The sequence below is a fragment of the Podarcis raffonei genome, chromosome 6 (genome assembly GCF_027172205.1).
Source record: "Podarcis raffonei isolate rPodRaf1 chromosome 6, rPodRaf1.pri, whole genome shotgun sequence".
Lineage (NCBI taxonomy): Eukaryota > Metazoa > Chordata > Lepidosauria > Squamata > Lacertidae > Podarcis > Podarcis raffonei.
This window is the reverse complement of record NC_070607.1, coordinates 27,665,097-27,686,303: the sequence shown is the minus strand read 5'-3', so window position 1 is coordinate 27,686,303 and position 21,207 is coordinate 27,665,097. Positions and strand designations below refer to the sequence as shown.

Genomic DNA, 21,207 nt, shown 5'->3' with positions numbered 1-21,207 from the left:
GAGAGGAGGCGGAGGTGTGGGCAGGTGTTCCAAGGGCTACAAGGGAAGAACTGCAAGCGCTTCTCCCATAGATTTGTAGTGGTAGACTAGCATAGATGGTCTGATCTGCGGGTTTACTTTGGGCGCTATTCCCCCCCCTTCCTCCCACCCCACCTGATGGAATTGAGAGCTGCAGATGGAGCACGAGAGAAAAGATACAGAACTGCATCTTCGTAGCTTGGACTTCGTTTTGCATGAAAAGTGGTTGCTGCTTGTAGTTATTTAATTGCAGTGTTTCATCGGCTGGTGTCTTGAGCAGCTCTCCAAAATTATCTGGTCCCTTTTAACTTCGTATTTCAGCTGGTTGACTAAAATCCCTTATTTTGGCTGCTGGTCCCTTATTTTCAAATCTGTAAGTTGACAGCTATGGCTCAGAGCATCACAATTGTGACAATGGGCAGAAAAAAATAATCACTGAGCGAGCTGTCAAGACCATCAGTGATTTTCAAGTGGTCTGCAGTGGGGGTGAAGGGAGATGGGAAGCTGCTGCCATAGGGGCTAGGGTGTTGGATTAGGATCTGGGAGACCAAGGTACAAATTTCCACTCCGTTGTGAAGCTCACTGCATGACCTTGGGCCTATCACTGCCTTGCTGCATAACCTACCCCTCAGCTTATTGGAAGAACCATGATAAACCAGAAAGTCTGGCTTATCATTTTGTGAAACGCCACAACGGCCTAGTGGTCATTCCTGTTTCATTGAGAGGAAGCTTCAAACTCCTCATTTTCAACCTATGGACTTTACAATAAAGTATCCCCTCAGGGAAACAAAACAAAACAAAAATTTTCCCAGCTCCACTTTTGTCCCACCCGGTCCACATCAATAAAGGGTCAGACTCATTTGTCAACGGAGAAAAATGAGAATGCTGCATACATGTGCCCAATGACTGTTGATACTAGATTGGGAAATGCCAATAAACATTATGAGGTTCATAGAGAAAGAAATAAAATGATATAACAGTGTTAAATATTCTCCTTAAATGGCATGGTTTCAGTCACTAAATATATGGAACTTTAATTCTTTCTAATCTACCTTCCAAAAGATATCTCTGCCAAGGACTAAGGAAAATGGCAACAAGATAATGAAAGGGGTAAAAAATTCATCTATATAATGCATTGTTTCCATTATAACTCTATAACCTACAATTATGTACTCCTTAAATCTTTGTATTTTGTTACAGCTCTCATAATAACAAAGGCTTGATATATAGATTCTCTCCCTTGGCCGTTACCAATTGAGTGAAAAAATATGCATTTATGAAGCTTTATTAATAAGATGTGAATAATTCAAGCAGCTTCTACTGTGAAGAAAAAGCAGAGTCTCTTCTTATTTGCATATAAATGAAATGATGCTTTAGTGTCAGAGTTGAAAATTAAATAATATAAAGTTTTACTGTGCAGTCCTGACACTATCATAAATATTAAGGTCATAAGTTGAGATTTTCTAACATCTCATCTTATCTTCTGTTGCAAAAGTGTGACTGAGAGGCCAAATCCTGCTTTGCCATATTTGTGTGAATAGTCACAGAGTCCAATGCATGAATTAACATGGATAATATGAACAGATTCAAAACCTTATTTGATAGTAGAAGACAAAGGACCAGATACTAATCCATGAAAATAAACAGAAACCAAAGTTATGCATTGGAAAGAGTATTAGAATGAATAGGAAAAAGAGAAAAACAAGCAAGTACTCTTGGAATTCTGAAGGTGTGAGAGGAAAGTATTTTTTTAAAAAGGCCAAGCGGATGAACTCTAAGGCCAAGCGGGGTTTTTAAATATGTGATGCATTCCTACAGCATTCTGAATTAAAAATTAAAAGTCCCATATTGACAAAAACTTAACTTCCTGCTGAATTAGCACAAAATCTAGGGGCTGCCAAGTAGGTAATGTTTCAGACCATCACTGAATCACTTTCCACCCCACCCCTGAAAAAGAGCTGCTAGAATATGGGGGGAAACTCCTCTCTGAAAGTGAGCAGAGCCACCATCCACCAATGTAGACAATACTGAGCCAGATAGGGACACGCGTGGCGCTGTGGTCTAAACCTCTGAGCCTCTTGGGCTTGCCGATCGGAATGTCGGCAGTTCGAATCCATGCAATGGTGGTGAGCTCCCATTGTTCTGTTGCAGCTTCTGCTAACCTAGCAGTACAAAAGCACAACATTGCAAGTAGATAAATAGGTACCGCTGTGGCGGGAAGGTAAACGTTGTTTCTGTGCACTCTGGCACTGGTCACGGTGTTCTGTTGCACCGGAAGCGGTTCAGTCATGCTGGCCACATGACCCGGAAAGCTGTCTGTGGACAAATGCCAGCTCCCTCAGCCTGAAGCGGGATGAGCAGCCTGTCAGGAGTTCAGCCTACACTTGAGTAGGACCCTGGCAGAGACACATGCCCAACTGGCATGTTCCCTCCCTCCTGGGTCTATCGTTTGGGAGCTTCCAAAGCTTTCTTCAGCCCGAACATCACAGTGACCGATGCCAACCGACACCAGCACACTTAGGGATCTGCAGAGTTTGCGCAACATGCGTGTGACAGACCTCAGCAACTCAGCATTTTGGCTAATCTACTTTATTTACATATAAACACACACGGAGCACTGCAACATGGCACCCTCTCTCTCTAGTATCAGACAGCAAAGAGAAAAAGAACAAAGGACCATAGTCCCACTTCACGGAACACAAACATCCTGTCTTCATCACTTCCCACTCTGTGGAGTCAAAACATATACCATCATGTGATAGACAAAAATCCCATGACCACAATGAAAGATCAGGAATTCTAACACACCCCACCCCATAGTCGCCTTTGACTGGACTTATCAGGGGTCATTTACCTTTACCTATTTACTGAGCCAGATAGACTACTGCTCCAATTCTGTAGAAAGCAGCCTCTATGAATCCAGAAAACACAAATTCTTACACATGAATGGTATCAATTAGTATAAAGCGGACAGAATGAACCCGCTCAGTGCCATTTTTAAAAAAAATATTTTAGTTGTTTTTTTAATGGCATGTGTTTAAATTGGTTTAAGACTCACATGGAAGGAGATTCATAAATTAACAAAATAAATAACTGGCAAAAAAGCAGTTGCTAGAAGTGATGAGGCAGAGGAGCAGAGATTAGCACAAAGAATAGTACTTTGCTTCCTTTAATGTTTGGCGTTTTTCAGGTTGAAGTTTTATCCATTTCTAGAAATTAGATAGCCTCTTTCTGGCAGATCCTGTGGGGCTGAAGTCAAGTTTTCCCTCCCCACTATGGAAATGTTGGAGAGGGGACAAATTGTTTTCAGAAATCTAACGCAATTGCCCCATGTTCCGATAAATCCAAAATCTTCCTCCGGATCTGTAGCCATTTAAACTAGAAACAGCTCCCCTCCGCCCTCCCCACTTTGAAAGAGAGTGCAAATCCGTTGAAGATCAACTGTTCTGAAATGGGGAAAGGTGCAGAATAACAAAATGGGAGTTTCTGGGGAATACCTATTTGGAGATGTGATAGATTTCTTTCTTTCTTTTAAACATATTTTTAAAATTAATTTTTCAATATTTACACAGTTTTGCCAATTATATGGATTCCAATGAATATCAAAATGATTCCAATTTTGCAGATTTTAACCGAAGTGGTTTCCTGAGTTCCTTGATCAATGTTTTTTGTCCAGTTCTTATATTGCTGTGGTTTTTGTATTTTTTTTAATCGACATCCAATTACATTTTGGTTGGTCTATCAATCGCAGCAGCTGCATTTTCAGCGATTACCATCTATGTAGATAATAATAACCTCCTCTTTCCATAGGATTCCAAATGAGGTGCCCTAATTATTTTCCTTTTCTCTGCGTGTGTCAGTCTGATTATGATGTCCTGGGCCTTCTCGATCTCCCTCCCTTGGTAGGATCACAAAATCCAGGCCATTCCCCCAAATATGATGCGCCAAAACCCCCCACTTTTGACTGCTTAGGGAAAGTGAGGGCAACTTAAGGGCAGCGCAGCTTCAGCCTCTGCCAGCGAGCATGCTCGGCAGCTCGGTGCCGTTCTTCGCCTTCCTCCCCAGCACCGAGAAGGGCGGGGCGTGCGTTGGGCGCGTCAGCAACCTCGCCTAGCCAATCCCCCTCCACGTTTTTCAAGGCGGCGGCTGGATTGGTTGATCCGACCGCTTCGCACGGGTGCTGGGGATTGGCCGCCCAAGAGCAGGCTGCGGAAGGCGGCACCGTCAAGCTCTTCGCGGAGGGAGAGTTCGGACTTCGGCGCGCGTGCGTGAGGGAGGAGAAGTTTCCCGGTAGGGAGAGCGAGAGGCCGGCCCGTCTCTGAGGTAGCCCCGGATAAGTCTCCGAACGGACACCGTCTTTCCGCATCTTCAGGCGGGAAGGCTGAGAGGGTGGGTTTCCCGCCCAGCGCTTTGGGTGGCTCTTGCCTGAAATCGTTGGGAAGGGAGAAGGGAGAGTTCCCCACACGGGTCGTTCCTTGAGCCCCTAATCAGCATCGTAGCGAGGGACTTTTTGGGGGGAGTGGGTTTGCCATACTTCCGGAATTTCCCGGACACATAAGGAACACCGCGGCCGCCGGCAATGTCCCGGCGGGAATCGCCTATGTGCCCGGAAAACACCGGACGTGTGGCAGCCCTTGTCGTTCTTGCCCATTCTCAAAAATACGTAGCTCAAAAACAATGACTACCCTCCCCGAAAGCTCTACAACTTTTCTGTCCAGGTTTTCACTTTGGATTTCACGGTGCAATGGCTCTTTTGCGCCCTAGGCAAGGCTAACTACTTGCTCCCCCAGTTTATTTTTTATTTTCGTAACTTCAGTTTTCAAAAACTTGTAAGGAAACGCAAAAACTTGAAACTGCAAAATTTATTCCAGATTGCGAGAATAAGTAATACAGCCATTTCCGATTAGCTTCCTTAAATACCTTTGGGTATAGGGCGGTATAGAAATAAAATAAATTAATAATAAAAAATAAAATGAAAATGTTTCTGCGCACAAGTCGTTTTGAATATTCCTGCCAATGGTGGTGCTTTCGAGTCTCTTAAAAAGCACGTCAAAATCTCGCTTTGCAGGTTTGGCCACCAGTTTCTTCAGGACTGTCGCAGGTTCAGTTGGCATTACCTGCCAAGCCAGCTGGTCTCTTTTGCAGCATGGTTGAGTGTATGTAGGTTTTGGCAAGTTTGGGCTTTGAGAAGCTGCGTTGAAGGTGTAGAATAAAAGTAAAATATTGTTGGAAATTTGCAAGATAAAACAAGAACTAATTTTTAGAATGCTGTGCCATTCAATTCTCCATTCTGTGGTTGGCTGCCTAGTTGGCCCAGTGATATCACTGGACCTGCACTCGACCCATTTCCCTTCCTTGGATTTGCTTGGCCCCTCCTGAGGTGTTCTTTTTCCTACCGCTAATCCAAGTTAGAAGAATTATCATGCAATATTTGAACCCTGTGGGACACTCGAAAGTGCTGTAGCCCAGCCTTAGGCATTTGTGTTCCTAAATAAGATACCCTACCCCCCCCAAAAAAAAATATTCCTGAGGGTCTTGACACAAGTATACATGATTTTAGCTTTTAAGGTGACATATATATAATCAAATGGGGACCCGGGTGGCGCTGTGGGTTAAACCACAGAGCCTAGGACCTGCCGATCGAAAGGTCGGCGGTTCGAATCCCCGCGGCGGGGTGAGCTCCCGTCGTTCAGTCCCAGCTCCTGCCTACCTAGCAGTTCGAAAGCACCCCTAAGTGCAAGTAGATAAATAGGGACCGCTTTCTAGCGGGAAGGTAAACGGCGTTTCTGTGTGCGGCACTGGTGCTGGCTCGCCAGATGCAGCTTAGTCACGCTGGCCACGTGACCCGGAAGTGTCTTCGGACGGTGCCGGCTCCCAGCCTCTTGAGCGAGATGAGCGCGCAACCCTAGAGTCGGTCACGACTGGCCCTGATGGGCAGGGGTACCTTTACCTTTTTATATAATCAAATAACAATGCAATCCTATAACACATGTCTGAGAGTAAGTTCTATTGAACACAGCAGGCCCTGCTTCTGATTAAATATTCATAGTGTTGCACTGCATCGTTGCAATCCTCTCAGCCCTTACCTGGGAGGAAATCCCGCTGAAGGCATATGGACTTTCTTCTGAGTAAAGGCCTGACGGCCAACTATGGAAATCCTGGATTCTTCCCCATGCCATATCCCTTGCTGGCCCTGCTTTCTGGCTGGGAATGCTTTTCCACCCCTAAGTAAAGTCGTACCTTGGAAGTCTAACAGCTTGGTTCCCAAACGTTTTGGTTCCTGAACATCACAAAGCTGGAAGTGACTGCTCCGGTTTGTGAATTATTTTTGGAAGCCGAACGTCTGACAGGGCTTCCGATTGGCTGCAGGAGCTTGGTTTTTGAACGTTTTGGAAGTCGAATGGACTTCTAGAACGGATTCCATTCAACTTCCAAGGTACGACTATGGTTATTGAGTCAGCTTCAACATACTGAAACCTACTTCCCAGTAAACATAACTAGAACTGTACTGTAAATTTCAGCTACCATCTGAAACCTGCTTCTTAAAAAGGAAGGGGTGTTGATTTTCAGGTTCTTTCTGCTCTGACCTCATTGTGTGGTTACTCCAGGTGCTCAATTCAGTGTTTTGTTAAAATTTAGCCCTTTCCTTAACAACTCCCCACAGGTTGTCCTCTTCTTACTCTCCACCCTTATAAATGCTGATGAGTTCTGTCGCAGTCTGATACCTTCACAAGCGGCTCCATGTGCCCTGTTGTTGCTTGTGAAGTTCTACTCTAATACACATTCACATGTGTTTTAACCTATTTTTACCTTGCTGTTGATTTTAATTGTGTTCTGAAAGTTTCCAATACCTTTTTTTTTTAATTGTTTCATTGATAATTTAAATCCTTCATTCCTTTTGTAAACCACTTACAATATTTTTATTGCAATCAAGCAGTTAAATTAACATTTTGTCAAAGTAAGAATGAATTGGCATTAGAAGTACATAGGACAAGACAGCTGACATCCTCCCATCTTTAAAAAATAAAACCCACCTCATGGAATGATGAGGTAGTGTGAATATTATTACTCCCTTAAATACAGTGTGGATCAGTGGAGGTATGCTGTCAGGGTATTATTCAATCCACCCAGGTCTTGATTGTCAGTGCAAAAAAGAAGGCTCATACTGCTTTAAGATCCTACCTTTCAGTGGATCTTTGTGTCTTCCCCATTCTGCGCCTAACCCCCCGGGGGGGGGGTAGTATGCATGGCTTGAGAACCAGTAGCTTACAGTGCAGTTATTTATGTGTCCATTCAGAAATAAGTCCCACTGAGTTTAATGGTGGTTACTCCCAGGTAAGTGGGCGTAGGATTGTAGCTTTAGTTTCTGAAATGAAAGACTGAAGCGCTAGCCTGCCTAAAAGCTCCATTCATTACTCTCACAATACCTGCATCTTTTCTTACTTTATTTTTGTTTAAAGTACTTCTAATTGCTAAGAGACTTGTGTTAAGGAAAAAGAAGCAAGACTATAAAGGTACCCCTGCCCGACTATACAGCTAAATAAATACTGAATTTAAATAAGTATCCAGTAATTCTGGGTATAGGCATTCTTTGTAATGATGAGGGAGCAGGCAAAAAGGTGGAACACTAGTTCTTAGTTATTAAAAAAAGCCTCTTAGTTTTTAATTGTGCCATTGACTTCAGCACCTCCAGGATTCTGGTTCTAACAACTGGATTCTGAAAGTCTCCGCTCCACCAGTCATCTAAAGGGGTCTTGCTTCCTCAAACAATTCTGTCTTTTATTCCTGGCTGCTCCTTATGTGTGAAATTGCAGGCTACAACATCTCTGTGATACTACCACCCTTACGGTACTTTCTTCAAAGCTCTTTTCCATGAAGCCTTTTGCATAACTCACAGTCCTATATTCTACTAAACATAAGCCTAAGTACATGTAAGTGTACATTTTATTCCCATTTTTATGCCTGCCACAGAAAATCCCCCCGGGGGGGGTCAGAATGCAAGTAGCTCACAGCAGAAATTTTATCAATTTTTTCTTTATAAAATGCTATGTACATTGTTAATACATTTGCAAAAGTAATAGATAATAAATCTGGAGTAAATTACCCATCTGTATCTATGTACTTTGAACTAGTAAGTATAGAATAGCTCCATTTACTTCAGTGAAACTTTTCCAAAGTAAGTGAATTAAGAACATAGTTTGGCACAGTTAGTAAAAGCTTATAACTATGGGGTAATTTATTTTCAAGTTGTGCCGCTTACTTTTTGAAAAGTATGCCATTGACTCCCTTCCCCCCACCTTTGGGACTAAGTTTTGTTGGTTAGGGTAGGATTTAGACTGCAAACCAAAGCATACAGTATTTACCATTTTAAACTTGCACACAATTTTTGCCTTTTTGGTTGGTCTAATAAAGGTACTGCCCGTTTTTCTTAAGGACCAGAAATTCTGCCTTTTACTTCTCATATTTACCAGGAAATCCCTTTGAACTCAGTGGGATCTCTGAGGAAGCCTGAGATTGAAATATTAGATAGAAGTAAATATGAATAAATAAAACTGTATGATATAATGGATGAATTCTGAGAGCCCTGTCCTGTTCGCAGATTTCAGTTAGTGATTACTTTTGTCATACAACTTTCTTTTTTTGAGTGTGGAAGCAATACAATTGTTTGCTTTTTGTATCAGTGTATGGGGGGGGGTTTCTTAAAATAATTGTAGACACTGTCAAATCTTCAACTAGAAATATTCTTTTTACAAAAATCATCATAGCAAATATCTTGCTTTGACCAAAGCCCATCTTTGCTTTGTGTACCAGATCAGCATGTGGTACAATTAAGTAATTTTAAAATTACTGTGCCATACTGTATGGGCTTCACGGCAAAAGACTAACAAATAATCTAAAGCTATGTTTAAGATCAATATGTAAATTTGAAATGACTTTAAAAATTGTACACAAAGTATTGGGCATTCCATATGTTCGGTGGCATTCCATTCAGTGCTTTTAGAAATAGTTTCACATCATGTACAAACTAAACGACAAAGTTTAAGGTAGATTGTGCTTGGTTATTTTAATATTTATGCTTGCAACCTTCAGTTTAAATGCAGTGGAAGGTTTGTATTTGACCAGGAGTCTTGCTACAAGGAGCTACCTTGTAAAGTTAACCTGCTCTGACAAGCCCCAGATGTTGTTCTTGTCTCCAGACCAATGATTTGATAGAGCTCAAACAATGATCATGGAACTATGATTTCCACATTTTGAGCTATAATAGATGGGTATATTTGTCCAGCAAGAAGAAATGAGAAAATACAAAAACTTAACTGCAGTTACTGTATTGTTCAAAGGGTATTAAAATTTGCCCTTGATCTCTAATCTAATATTGATAAAAGGAAAAAATAGTATAATTTGAATTTGATATTGTTTTATACTTTGGCAGCTATTTCACATTCTTTTCAAAAGCAGTCTAGATAGCTCTTACTACATATTTTGTTCAATATTCTTGCAATCAATTAGCTGAATGCTGGATTCCTAAATCTGTTAAAAACGGTCAATAATTGTTCAAGCTTGTAGTGGGCTGAAATAAAGAGAGCTTAATAAAAGACTCCTTATAAGCAGTCTTTTTGTTTATTGATTTCTTGAAAAAAAATTAATGGAATGATGGCTTATCAGAATTTCAGGATATAAATGACATTTATTCAGGTCATTCTCTGAAATACTTAATTATCGTTGTAAGCTTTGCTTTTGGTTCCTAAACTCTGTTTCGTTCTGCATTACTTTGATGCTTTGAGTCCTTTTAATTAAGCTTACAATTACCTTCCTGCCAAAAGGGGTGATAGAAGTGGTGAGGTTCTTTTGACCAATTTCCCCCTTGGCCATGGGAACCCATATCGCTCTGCCTGCAGGTGAGTGTTACTGAGTTATTCTATGGGCCAGTTGTGAAAGGGAGGGAAAATCCGCTACAACACTTGAGTCAGTGACCACCATATCCCAAAAGAGCAACCATGCCCTTAACATCTGTGGAAGCATCTCCAGTGCCTATTAGTCAAAGTCTGTGCTGTTGAGGACACTCACAAGCACACAGAAGAAACCCATGAATTGATGGGACGATTCCCCCAGGACATCTCCCTGCATCACAATGCATACGATGGCACCACACATTCCTGCTTATTCTTCCATCTGCTTCTGTGACACAGGCAGCAACTGTCCCAGTGGTGCTACCAGTTATACTTCATGCAAAGGGCTTTAAGCCCCCTTAAGCTACAGACTGTGCACAGGCACTGTTGTGGAGTGCAGTACAAAAAATTAGAGATGAAAAGTTCAAACTGCAGCACCCTTATGGTTCCCCGGACAGAAGGCCTGCAAAATGCACACACAGCCCTCCAGAGACGAGATTTCAAGACCCATTGAGTAGTGGGAGAATTCTTTTATGTTTGATAACTATATTGATTTCTGTAATAGAATTCTAAAAGCTGCAGGATCAGCAAAGCTATGCAGCTAAGCTCATTCGATCACTTTTATTATGGTTTTTAACTAATGGAAATGCCTCCCGTCTGCTATAGGTTTCCTCCCCAAAAAATGAATAAAAAGTAGATGTAGTTATGGTACATAATCCAAATATGAATACATAGGTAAGTCCGAGTATAAGGTAAATCTTACCAACTATTTTATAGAAGCCTGTTCCCTAAGTACCAGTAACTGAACAGAATTTGTTTTTGAATTACTCTGGTTCAGTTCCCCCAGAAATAATAATATTATAACAGCAAACTAAAAAAAACATACCTTAGTAACAAGTAAAATTTTATGTTAATCTCTCTCCTGAAAAATTTCTTCAAAATAAAATTAGAAGAACTTTACCAAGCTGAGAACTTAATCACTCACTAGAATTTTAAATCTTCAGAGTAAAGTCCATCAGTTTCTAACAGCCATTTTTAAAAAAAGATAGACCCATTGTATATAAAAATGCAATCTTCAGATATCAAGGGTTGAAGTCATACTCTTGAGTACACTAATTGAAATCAATGGGACTAACGAGAAGTCCACTGATTAAATGATATGTCAAACTGAGTCCTACTCTTGACAGTTGGATTCAACTCAGTGTGTCTTTTATTAACAGTTAAGATAATGTCCTTTGTGATGTAATCACTTGACTACTAGTATATCAACTGAGCCCATCAAGTGATTGCATAAAATCTTCCCACTGGCTGTTGGGCAGTGATGCTTTCCAGGTGATGGGGTCTGAGCTGTATATAGAATGAAAGGTAAAGGAATTTGTTTCATCATATGCTTCCTGAGATATCCATTATCCACAAACAATAATGTTTTAATACTGTTGTTAAAAACAAATCCAGTTATTCATCAGTATAGGAATGGAGTGCTATATCAGTGTCCTATGCTAGTAAAATTCTTCCTTTGAAGCATATGGAATTACAGTGGTACCTCGGGTTAAGCACTTAATTCGTTCTGGAGGTCTGTTCTTAACCTGAAGCACCACTTTAGCTAATGGGGCCTCCTGCTGCTGCCGCGCGATTTCTGTTCTCATCCTGAAGCAAAGTTTTAAACCGGAGGTACTATTTCTGGGTTAGCGGAGTCTGTAACCTGAAGCGTCTGTAACCAGAGGTACCACTGTAAGTGATTAGATAATGAACAAGATAGCCTGCTGTTTTCAAACATAGGATCTTAAGAGATGGAAGGGATGTTTGGCATCATCTAGTCCAGCGCAATGCAGAATCCGCAGAGCAGGATGCAACTATGCCATTCCCAATAGATAGGTTCCAGTGAATTGCCTGAAGCTACTGCCTTGCTGGCCTGCATGACAACCCTCCAGATATTTTGAAAATGGTTGCCACGTGGCCTTTTAATCTTCTCAATGCCTGCACATCACTGTCTTTAATACCATTTAATGTGTTCTAGGTTATCAAGACACGAGAACATCCTGTGAAAGGTACATGGTCTGAACACCCCGATGTGAGGGTACGTAGTTAAAAGAGATTTGTGGTTATCTGGGAATTTTGAGTAATTGGCAGCTTTCTGTTAACAATATTTCCTAATGTGCAATTTTGAGCTTTTTGTGCATGTGCATACTTAAATAAAAATAGCACGTATTTTCAGGATCAGCTTCTCAATTCTGCCCTAATTGGAGGTGTTAAATGAAATGGATAATTGCAAACACTACTCAGACATGGAGGGTGACATCTACTTGACATTTTAAAGAAAGTTAAAATGTGGGAAATAAATTCTACCCTTGGAAGAATTCTTGTGTACATACAGCTGTTAATGCGCGTCATAGCTTAGAATCTGACCATTTTGTGGATTTTTATTACTTGCATATTTTCCATTAATGTCTCCTAATGTGATTTTAAAACTATATTTAGCTAGTAGGCTGGGGAAGGTCTTCAATAGGCTCTTCAAAATTTGGTGTGCATTGCTTGTTATCCTTATGAAAAATCAACGTTTGACCAATACTTTCTGATAATTGGATAAAAGTTTGATTCCTAATATCTCTTTAATTCCTGTTGAATAGAAAAGCAAATATATTTCCATATTCATTAAGAATTAAGTTTTTATTAAAGTCTTATGCACACTTTATAGTAAATCTTACTGACTTCATGGGGACTTCTGATGCATAGGATCAGACTGTACAGTACAGACTATCCAATGTTCGTTCTCAGACAACATTACTGTTCTTTATATAGCTGGAAGGGACCAGACTTGTTTGAACCTGTTTAGTCCTCAGAAGCCTAGCTTGCTTGTTCTGAACTTTGTTATCATTGTTTCCCTGTTTGCTTGCAGGTAGTTTTGTGATGGATGCAGATGAACACCCTCCCTTGCATTGTGAAGACTCTCGTATGAAATATGACCACAGCAAGAAACTGTCAGGTATACATTGTCACACATCTTAACGTCCTCTGCGATATTAGCACTAATTCCCCTGTCCGTTCCCTGTTCCTGTCTTCATATTGTTGCACATTTGCATCCTAGTTTGTGCAATGATTGCTAGGTTCTCTTAAGATGATAAATGGATGTTAACTTTATCAGAGCCAAGAAGTGATCTGGTGAATGCTATTGCAGAGGAACTTGTAGCAGAAAGAAGTTGGACATTTGATGTACTTGGTTGGTTCATATGTACAGGTTTATTCTTGTTTTGAATTCCAGCCAAACTTGTTTTTCTTAAATAATTGATCTCATTCAAGCTAGACGAGAGCAGTGTGGAGGTTAAAGAGAGAGAGTTTTGTTAGGTTTTTATGGCTAGGATCCAAGAAACTGCTTGGGATCATGCAAGGGGCTTACACTCACCTGCCTGGTTTTTTGATGGTGAACAACTGATCCCTATATCACAAACCTCTTTCTGAATTGCCCCTCAGTTTCAAAAGCAATTTGCTTTAAAGCAAGAGAATAGAGGGATGTTGGTAGAGGAATGCAAGTCTAAAACCCCTTTGGGCTCACATAACAGATGTAGGTTTATGGTTCTTTGGATCCTGGCCCCTAGCTTTAACTCACAATTTTGTGGGGCGTGAGGAGTAATTGTGGACATGGCTTGCAGCAGCCCAACAGAGGATAAAAAGTGTACTTCATAACAGCATGAGAGACTGCCCGGTGGCTCTAGTGCCAGGCAACTGAGTAAGCTGTCCTTTAAGAGGGAGCAGATGTGAAAGGTGTGTACATTGTCCTGCAGCTGAAGATGTAATGTGTGTGGTATCTTTTGAAGCGGGTTTATCAAAAATAGATTTGTTGTGGAAAAGAGCAGTGCATTACAGCATGCTAAGCCTCAGAACAGGAACACTGCATTTATAAACAACTTTCAGTAGCTTTCAGCTGGTTAAGTATAATTCAGTGACACTCAAGTGGTTCACAGATGAAAGCATATTTTACCAAAATTATAGGTAAAGGTAAAAAGGTATGGTAAAGGACCCCTGAATGGTTAAGTCCAGTCAAATGTGACTATTGGGTGCGGCACTCATCTTACTTTTCAGGCCGAGGGAACAGGCATTTGTTCGCAGACAGCTTTCCGGGTCATGTGGCCAGCATGCTTCTGGCCCAACAGGACACTCTGACAAGTGCCAGAGTGCACGGAAACACCGTTTATCTTCCCACTGCAGCAGTACCTGTATATCTACTTGAACTGGTGTGCTTTCAAACTGCTAGGTTGGCAGGGGTTGGGACAGAGCAATGGGAGCTCACCACGTTATAGGGATTCAAACTGCTGACCTCATCGGCAAGCCCAAGGGGCTCAGTGGTTTAGACCACAGCGCCACCCATGTTCTTAATAATATATATATATTTATACACACACACGCACACACACACACACACATATATATATATAGAGAGAGAGAGAGAGAGAGTATATGTATATTTTTATTTCAGATATTTTTTTCATTTAACTCTATTGGTATGACACCAGCAGCCCTTTGTAAAATAACAGTATGAAAGTAAGATAACAGGGTTACAGCATTTTTCTATGCTTTAGAAAGAGTATTGTCAAGTCCAGGGGTGGCTAATCTGTGGCCCTCTAAGAGTAGCGAATTAATCAAAATGATCAAGAGGCTGGAGCAACTGCCCTATGAGGAAAGATGACCGCATTTGGGGCTTCTTACTTGTGCGAAAAGTCAAGTAAGAGGTGACATGATAGAAATATATAACATTATGCATGGCTGGAGAAAGGACAGAGAAAAGTTTTTCTCCCTCGTAACACTTGAATTCATGGACATCCAATGAATCGGTATATTGGAAGGTTCAGAACGAGGAAAGCAAATACAGCATATAGTTAAAAAGTTTGGAAGTTGGTCCCACAAGAGGCAATGATGGCCACCAACTTGGATGGCTTTTAAGGAGGATTTTATGGATGGCTTTTAAGGCTGTTGATGGCCCCACTCTGCCTTCCTGTTCGGAGCCAGTATGCTTCTGAATACCAGTTGCTGGAAACAGCAGGAGGCGAGAGTGCTGTTGTGCTCAGGGTCCTGTTTGCAGGCTTCCCACGGCACTTGGTGGCCACTGTGATTACAGGATGCTGGACTTGATAGGCTACTGGCCTGGTAGAGCAAGGCTGTTCAAATGTTGTTGGACTTCAGTTTCCATAAGTCTCAGCCAGCCAATGGACAGGGATGATGAATTTCGTAGTCCAAAAGCGTAGGAAGGGTCACAGGTTAGTCTACTCTAATTGTGTTACAGAGAACAGTCATGTAATGCAGAACAGTTGTCTAACAGAATTAGGGTACCTTGTTTGTGTTGCCTTGGTTTTTGCAGAAAATGCAATATAACATCCTTGCCATGCCATCTAGTGATAAAGAGTATGAAAAGCAGTGACTTTTGAATTAGCTTTTGAATTCAACAGCTTTAGGTAATAGTGCAAATCTGCTGCCTGCTTTGTTTCCAAGCCCACGTTTTGTCTCTAGGAAGTATTTTTAGTGATTGACATAGCCTGGTCCTTGACATCCTTTGATGGTTAGTTTGTTGTGTGCTGGTAACATAGACAATAAAGATGTTGTTTAGTGTAATCTGATCTACTAACCTGATAGCTCATAGAAGTGCAGAGAAAACAGTTGTTGCCATTGCACCCTGCTATTTTGGACCGAAGCACAATAGTATATCCTTGGAATATAGACTATTGCAATGCAAAGTGAGAAGGCAAAAAAAGAAAAACTGGTAAAGCCCTCATCCTCACATACAGAGCAAATGAAATGTAGACAGAAAAGGCCTGAACCTGTCCCCAAAGAATCTCAGTTTAAAAATGTAAAAAAATTGGAGGTGCAGTGGGCCTTGGCAAGACACCAAGGGAGAACTCTTGGGGTGCCAACAGGTGCCACATTGGGGACCCAGCTGTAGGTTCTTAAGCGATTAGTTCTAATCAAAGTATAGAAAAAAATAATCTTAAACATTGATTCACACTTTGGAGGAAAAAGGAAGCTCAAATGCATGCACTGAATGGATGTAATTAACACTCCATTGCGTTCCTGTCCTGTCTTTCCTAAAACTTAATTGACGCTATTTGCAGCTTGCAATGGGTTTGCTATTTTCTCTACCGCCTTATTGAACAATAGCAAACTCCTAACTAATGGTATTTTTGTGTGAACTAGATAGCAAGTGGGTGCCATGAGTACTCATTGAGTAAAGTATGCTATGGTGTTTCTATCTACGGTCAAGTGGAGATCACTAAGAATACGGTCCTGTGTGCTCGTAGGCTGTGATCAAAGTCCACTTTGCACTGGGCTGGGGTGGAATTAGGTAGAGGTGTCTCTCTTCCCAGCACACCCTTCTCTGCTGGCATTGGAGTTCCCCTACTCCCACCTGCTGAATTGGGAAGCAGGTATTGCCAGCAGTAAACCCAAAACAGGGAGGGCCCAAGCTGGCCCCATTGTTATCATTTTATGGCATCAGGCAACTACAGACTGGAACAGTGATGTGCATGCCCTGAACCTTCCAGCCAGCCAGTGTGCTGCTGCTGCTGCCCAGTCAGGGTTCCTACCTGTTGGCACTTAGCCCTGTTGAACTCTGGTCTTGCTTGTGTGTAAATCTGTTTAGGATTGCACTGTGCATTAATATTGTTACTGTTTGTTCTGCATACCAGAGGAAGGTTTCGTGTTCCTGCCTCTCCCGTCATCACGGGAGGTATATAGCATGTGCCTTGAGCTGTGCTGATAGAATAGAACTGGCAACTTATTTTCAGATGTTAGCCACTGACATTCTTGTTCTGTGTGATGAGTATTCCAATGGAATGTGCATGTAGTGGAAGTGTTGTAACGGTTTTATTTATTTTAAAGAGAAAGTCACGTATCCATATAATCCATGGGAGACTTCATTTATTTATTTACTTTAATTTATTATTAAAGATTTTCCTCGTTTACAATGCACATGCATTGCCTCTTTCTTCAGGTTGCATTTTCTACAGATCAGTTACATTTGTTGTGAAACATTGGTGTTATATTCAGTATTGGGTTGTTTAGGACTAAGATAGTTTATGCTAATATTTAATTTCACTATTGAAGTGTTCACTTTGCAATGATGATATGTAACATATTAATGAGAAAGTTGTTTTTTTTTTTAAATTTCTCAACAGGAGCAAGTACAGATATTGAGCAGCTTTATCAAGCAGTGCCACAGCTTGCAAATGTGTTCAGAATTAAGGGGAAAATTGGTGAAGGTAATAATCATGATAATTCTTGCTTTTTATCCTAGAAAATGTTGCTTAACCTGTCCTTGTGGGTGGTATTCAACTACATTTTATACAGACTTGAAATTAAGGGACCCAACTTGGTCATGTTCATTAATTTCAGTAGATGTACTCCTAATACAACTTAGTTGAATGCCGCCCGGTCTGTCCATTTTAGGCTGCAGGTGGGAGCCTGTGTGACTGAATCCTTATTCATACAGAAAAGTTCCCTGTATGCAGGGAATAGTTTGTGTGTGCAGGGGCGTTAAGGGAATCTTTTTCGTGGAGTATTCAGCCACGTGTGAGCCCCCACTTGCAGTTGGAGGTGCTATGGTCCAGAAACAGGCTTAACCATTTCATCTGTCATTTTTGAGGGCCAGACCACATGGTCTTCCTAATGCTTGTTCCATGAGAAGAATGTCTGGAAAAATGCATATGGTTGCAAAGTATCCAGCTCCATGGCTGCTATCATATTTCACATTATTCAGCAGCAGCAACAGGATGTGTGGATGGTTGCTTGTTTGGAACCTTCCCCAGTATTCTGTTTAGATGTCCTCCCTTATCTTCTGCTACCTCTGCTAAAAAAGATCCCTTTGGGTCCCCAGATGTTGTTGGACTACAACTCACATCATCCCTGAGCTCTGACCTCGCTAACTAGGGGTGATGGGAGTTGTAGTTCAACAACATCTGGAGACCCACAGGTTGAGAAAGGTGTGCTTTAGATGAGCATGGGGAAGAGGAAGTGCCAACAACTCTGGAGGGATGTGGGAGCATCTTGGTTCCTCTGTTTGATAAGTATGTTACTTACTTGCTAGATATAGGAGAGGGACAGTTGTCTGGCAGCCTAACTGCTTTGTGCTACCAATTCAATCCACAATTGATTTTTTTAAAAAAATTGTTTAATGTCAACATACATCTTTTGCTGGAGTGGTACCTTTAGCCCTGTCCAGATATTCAAAGAATGTTTGAAGGTGTAAAGTGTGTACAAATTGTGTGTGTGCTGTCCCCACCCACAATAGTCCTGGTGTGCTCCACTCCTCACCTTCCTGGTGCTTAGAAACCTCCCCACAATTGGGAACTTTGTGTTATCAGAATCTCCAGTCATGCAGAGGTTTCTAAGCCTAGTTTCCTGTAAGCTATAATAAATGCTTTGGACTATGCAAATGTGTCAAATGGACTGAGCATATAGTATACTTTATTTATTTATTTTATAAGAAAAGATCTTTTTTTTACCTCTCCACAAGATACTACTCCCTTTGAAGATTCTTGTAAAGCTTTTGCCCCGCTTGAGAATCTCTTGTCACATTTAACCCAACAGATAAATTATTCAGTCTTTTCAGATGGTATTCCTTTTTAATGATCGCTCTGAATTTCTGAAATACCTTTATTCAAAATGTAACTGTTCACTTAAAACAGTACTCTATATTATTTTCTCCTTGTTCCCCTAACAGCTCAACATTCACAAAGTCTTGTCTCTAAATACTGCTGCTCTCATGATAATGTACCCCAATTGTAGCTTTATGAAACTGTGGACTGTCAGCATGGAAGCAGATCTGCTTTATAAGAAATTTGCTTTTTCTTGTAGCTCATGAACGTTCAATGTATACTAAAGAATTTTTGCCTTTTTGCAGGTACGTTTAGTTCTGTTTACCTGGCCATAGCCCAGCTACGAGGAGGCCATGAAGAAAAAGTGGCTTTGAAGCATTTGATTCCTACCAGTCATCCTGTACGAATTGCTGCTGAACTTCAGTGTCTTATAATAGCAGGGTAGGTTCAGAAATGTACCAAGTTCTTAAATTTACAGGAGAATTGGTTTTTGAAGCCTGGCCACATGGCCTTATTTGATCTGAGGAAGCCTACCTGTAGAGGAACATTCCTGAAATTTTAATAATGTGGTGGGCCCATGCTCACAACACATCAAATGTGGCTCATAAAGTAATCAGTTTTCCAGAAAAGTATGTTACGATGTAGGGCTGTTGCATTTTTTTAGTGTGCCAATTAAGGGGAGGGAAACTGCTAATGCAACCTATCGTAAATCCTACTCCTTCAAAAATCAAGGTTCTGTAATTTTGAAAATGCTTGTATTGCATGACTCGCTTTGTTTACACAGTTTGTGCTGAAATTCACTTCAATTTGCATCACCATTTTTATTTCTGCTTGCCATGACAAGGAGATATATTGGGCACTGTATGCCAACGCTACTCCTAACACAGGAAAAAAAAGTATCAGCTGGCATTGCCCACATAACTGTCCAAGCACATCTTCAGAGCTACAATTACATTATTTTAAATTTATACCCTACCTCAAGAGGAGTGAACGCTGACATCCATCTAATATGGCATTCTGCACTCGTTCTGTATCATAGCATACATATAGCCCTATGTACTGATTAGTAACTAAGTGTTAGATATAACTTTCTAAATGAAAGGTTTTAAGAATTGCAGTATAGAGAGAGAATAATGCTAGCAAATGTTGAATACATGGGCTTAATGAGAGCATTCGTGTGTTTTTTTTCCTTGTAGGGGACAAGATAATGTCATGGGAGTTAGGTACTGTTTTAGAAAAAACGATCATGTGGTTATTGTTATGCCATACCTGGAACACGAATCCTTTTTGGTGAGTTACAAATCCCTTCTGTTATAGGAACTAAACACGCTTAATTGCAAGTTGCTGCACAATTATTTATTCTGGCATTCTTACAGGACATCTTGAACTCTCTCTCCTTTGAAGAAGTAAGAGATTATATGTTTAATCTCTTCAAAGCTTTGAAGCGTATTCATTACTTTGGCATTGTTCACCGTGATGTCAAACCCAGTAACTTCTTGTACAACAGGCAAATGAAACGGTACGTCTGCCCAAGTTTGACACTGTTATGATCTTCTGTTGGAATACATTTCTTAAGCGTAACAAACTGCCATTTCCCAGTGTCCAGCAGTATGCCATGTAAAGGCTGTACTAGATGTTCAGTGACAAGCACAGGGCTGTGATCTGCTGCTAAGCAGCAGGCAAAAGTATAGCATATTTTACAATGGGAGAGACAATGTGTTGCTGCCTGTCAGGCCAGGTTCCAGACCAGTATTTGCCGCATCTAGTGGTTTTCAGGGAAGGTAGTGAAAGAGTTAAATACGTCCTGCTGTTTCTCTGCTGAACACCCCCCGCTAACCCAAAGTTTTATAAGTACCATATTTTTTGCTCTATAAGACTCACTTTTCCCCTCCTAAAAAGTACGGGGAAATGTGTGTGCATCTTATGGAGCGAATGCAGGCTGCGCAGCTATCCCAGAAGCCAGAACAGCAAGAGGGATCGCTGCTTTTGCTGCGCAGTGATCCCTCTTGCTGTTCTGGCTTCTGGGATTCAGAATATTGTGTTAAAATCCTCAGAACACAGGAATGCAGGCCACCCCTCTTACATGCTGCTATAGCACAACCAAACTTCCTTCAGAATAGCAGCTAAAGCTCGCGGGGTTCTAACACAACACTATTGCAGCTGAGGTATGTATTAAATCGTTTACAAATTGTGTGTTCTCAAATTGTCTTTTAGGTATGCCCTGGTCGACTTTGGTTTGGCGCAAGGAACTCCTGACACAAAAATAGAACTTCTCAAAGTTATCCAGTCGGAAGCCCAGCAGGAAAGTTGTGCATGGAATAAGCCTCAGATAACTTTGGGATCCCAGGTTTCAGTTACTGCTAGAGCACCTAGGCAGCTAGTTCGTCAGCCAGCTGCAAGAACGGCTAATAAAAGGCCTTGTTCCCTTTCCCAAACACAGATTAAACAAGGACAGAAAAGAAAGGTTCTGTGCTTCTTCCTTAATTTTGTTGCGTGAATTCGTTTAATGAGCCGCTTCATCCACCAGGGGGAGATGTAGTACCAAAATGAAACTTCAGTCTCCTTTTTCGAAATCTTTGTGGTTATGTAAAGAATTTTTTTTAAAAAGAACAACAACCCATAGAACTTACAAAATAGGAATTTGTTTCTGTGTAGCAATGGTTTTTGCACAACTTTTGTATGAGAGCCTTGCCCAAGACATTGTATTCCAGACTAGCTATTGA

The 21,207-nt window shown here is 41.1% G+C and overlaps 1 protein-coding gene across 6 annotated transcripts in view; it reads left to right on the top strand.

The window, feature by feature from the left end:
* The first annotated feature begins 4,192 nt into the window (after nt 1-4,192).
* CDC7 (cell division cycle 7) overlaps nt 4,193-21,207 on the top strand; it is a 28,554-nt gene continuing 11,539 nt past the window's right edge. Inside the window, exons 1-9 of one of the 6 annotated variants that reach the window (XM_053391797.1) lie at nt 4,193-4,341; nt 5,087-5,178; nt 11,923-11,982; nt 12,802-12,888; nt 17,066-17,149; nt 18,790-18,925; nt 19,681-19,774; nt 19,861-20,003; nt 20,699-20,948. In XM_053391797.1, the coding sequence (XP_053247772.1) occupies nt 12,813-12,888; nt 17,066-17,149; nt 18,790-18,925; nt 19,681-19,774; nt 19,861-20,003; nt 20,699-20,948 (783 nt within the window). In that variant the 5' untranslated portion in view covers nt 4,193-4,341; nt 5,087-5,178; nt 11,923-11,982; nt 12,802-12,812. Of the gene's footprint in view, nt 4,408-5,086; nt 5,179-10,671; nt 11,271-11,922; nt 11,983-12,801; nt 12,889-17,065; nt 17,150-18,789; nt 18,926-19,680; nt 19,775-19,860; nt 20,004-20,698; nt 20,949-21,207 lie in introns of those variants that run through there. The other 5 variants (XM_053391794.1, XM_053391796.1, XM_053391800.1 and 2 more) reach the window with 5 other exon arrangements.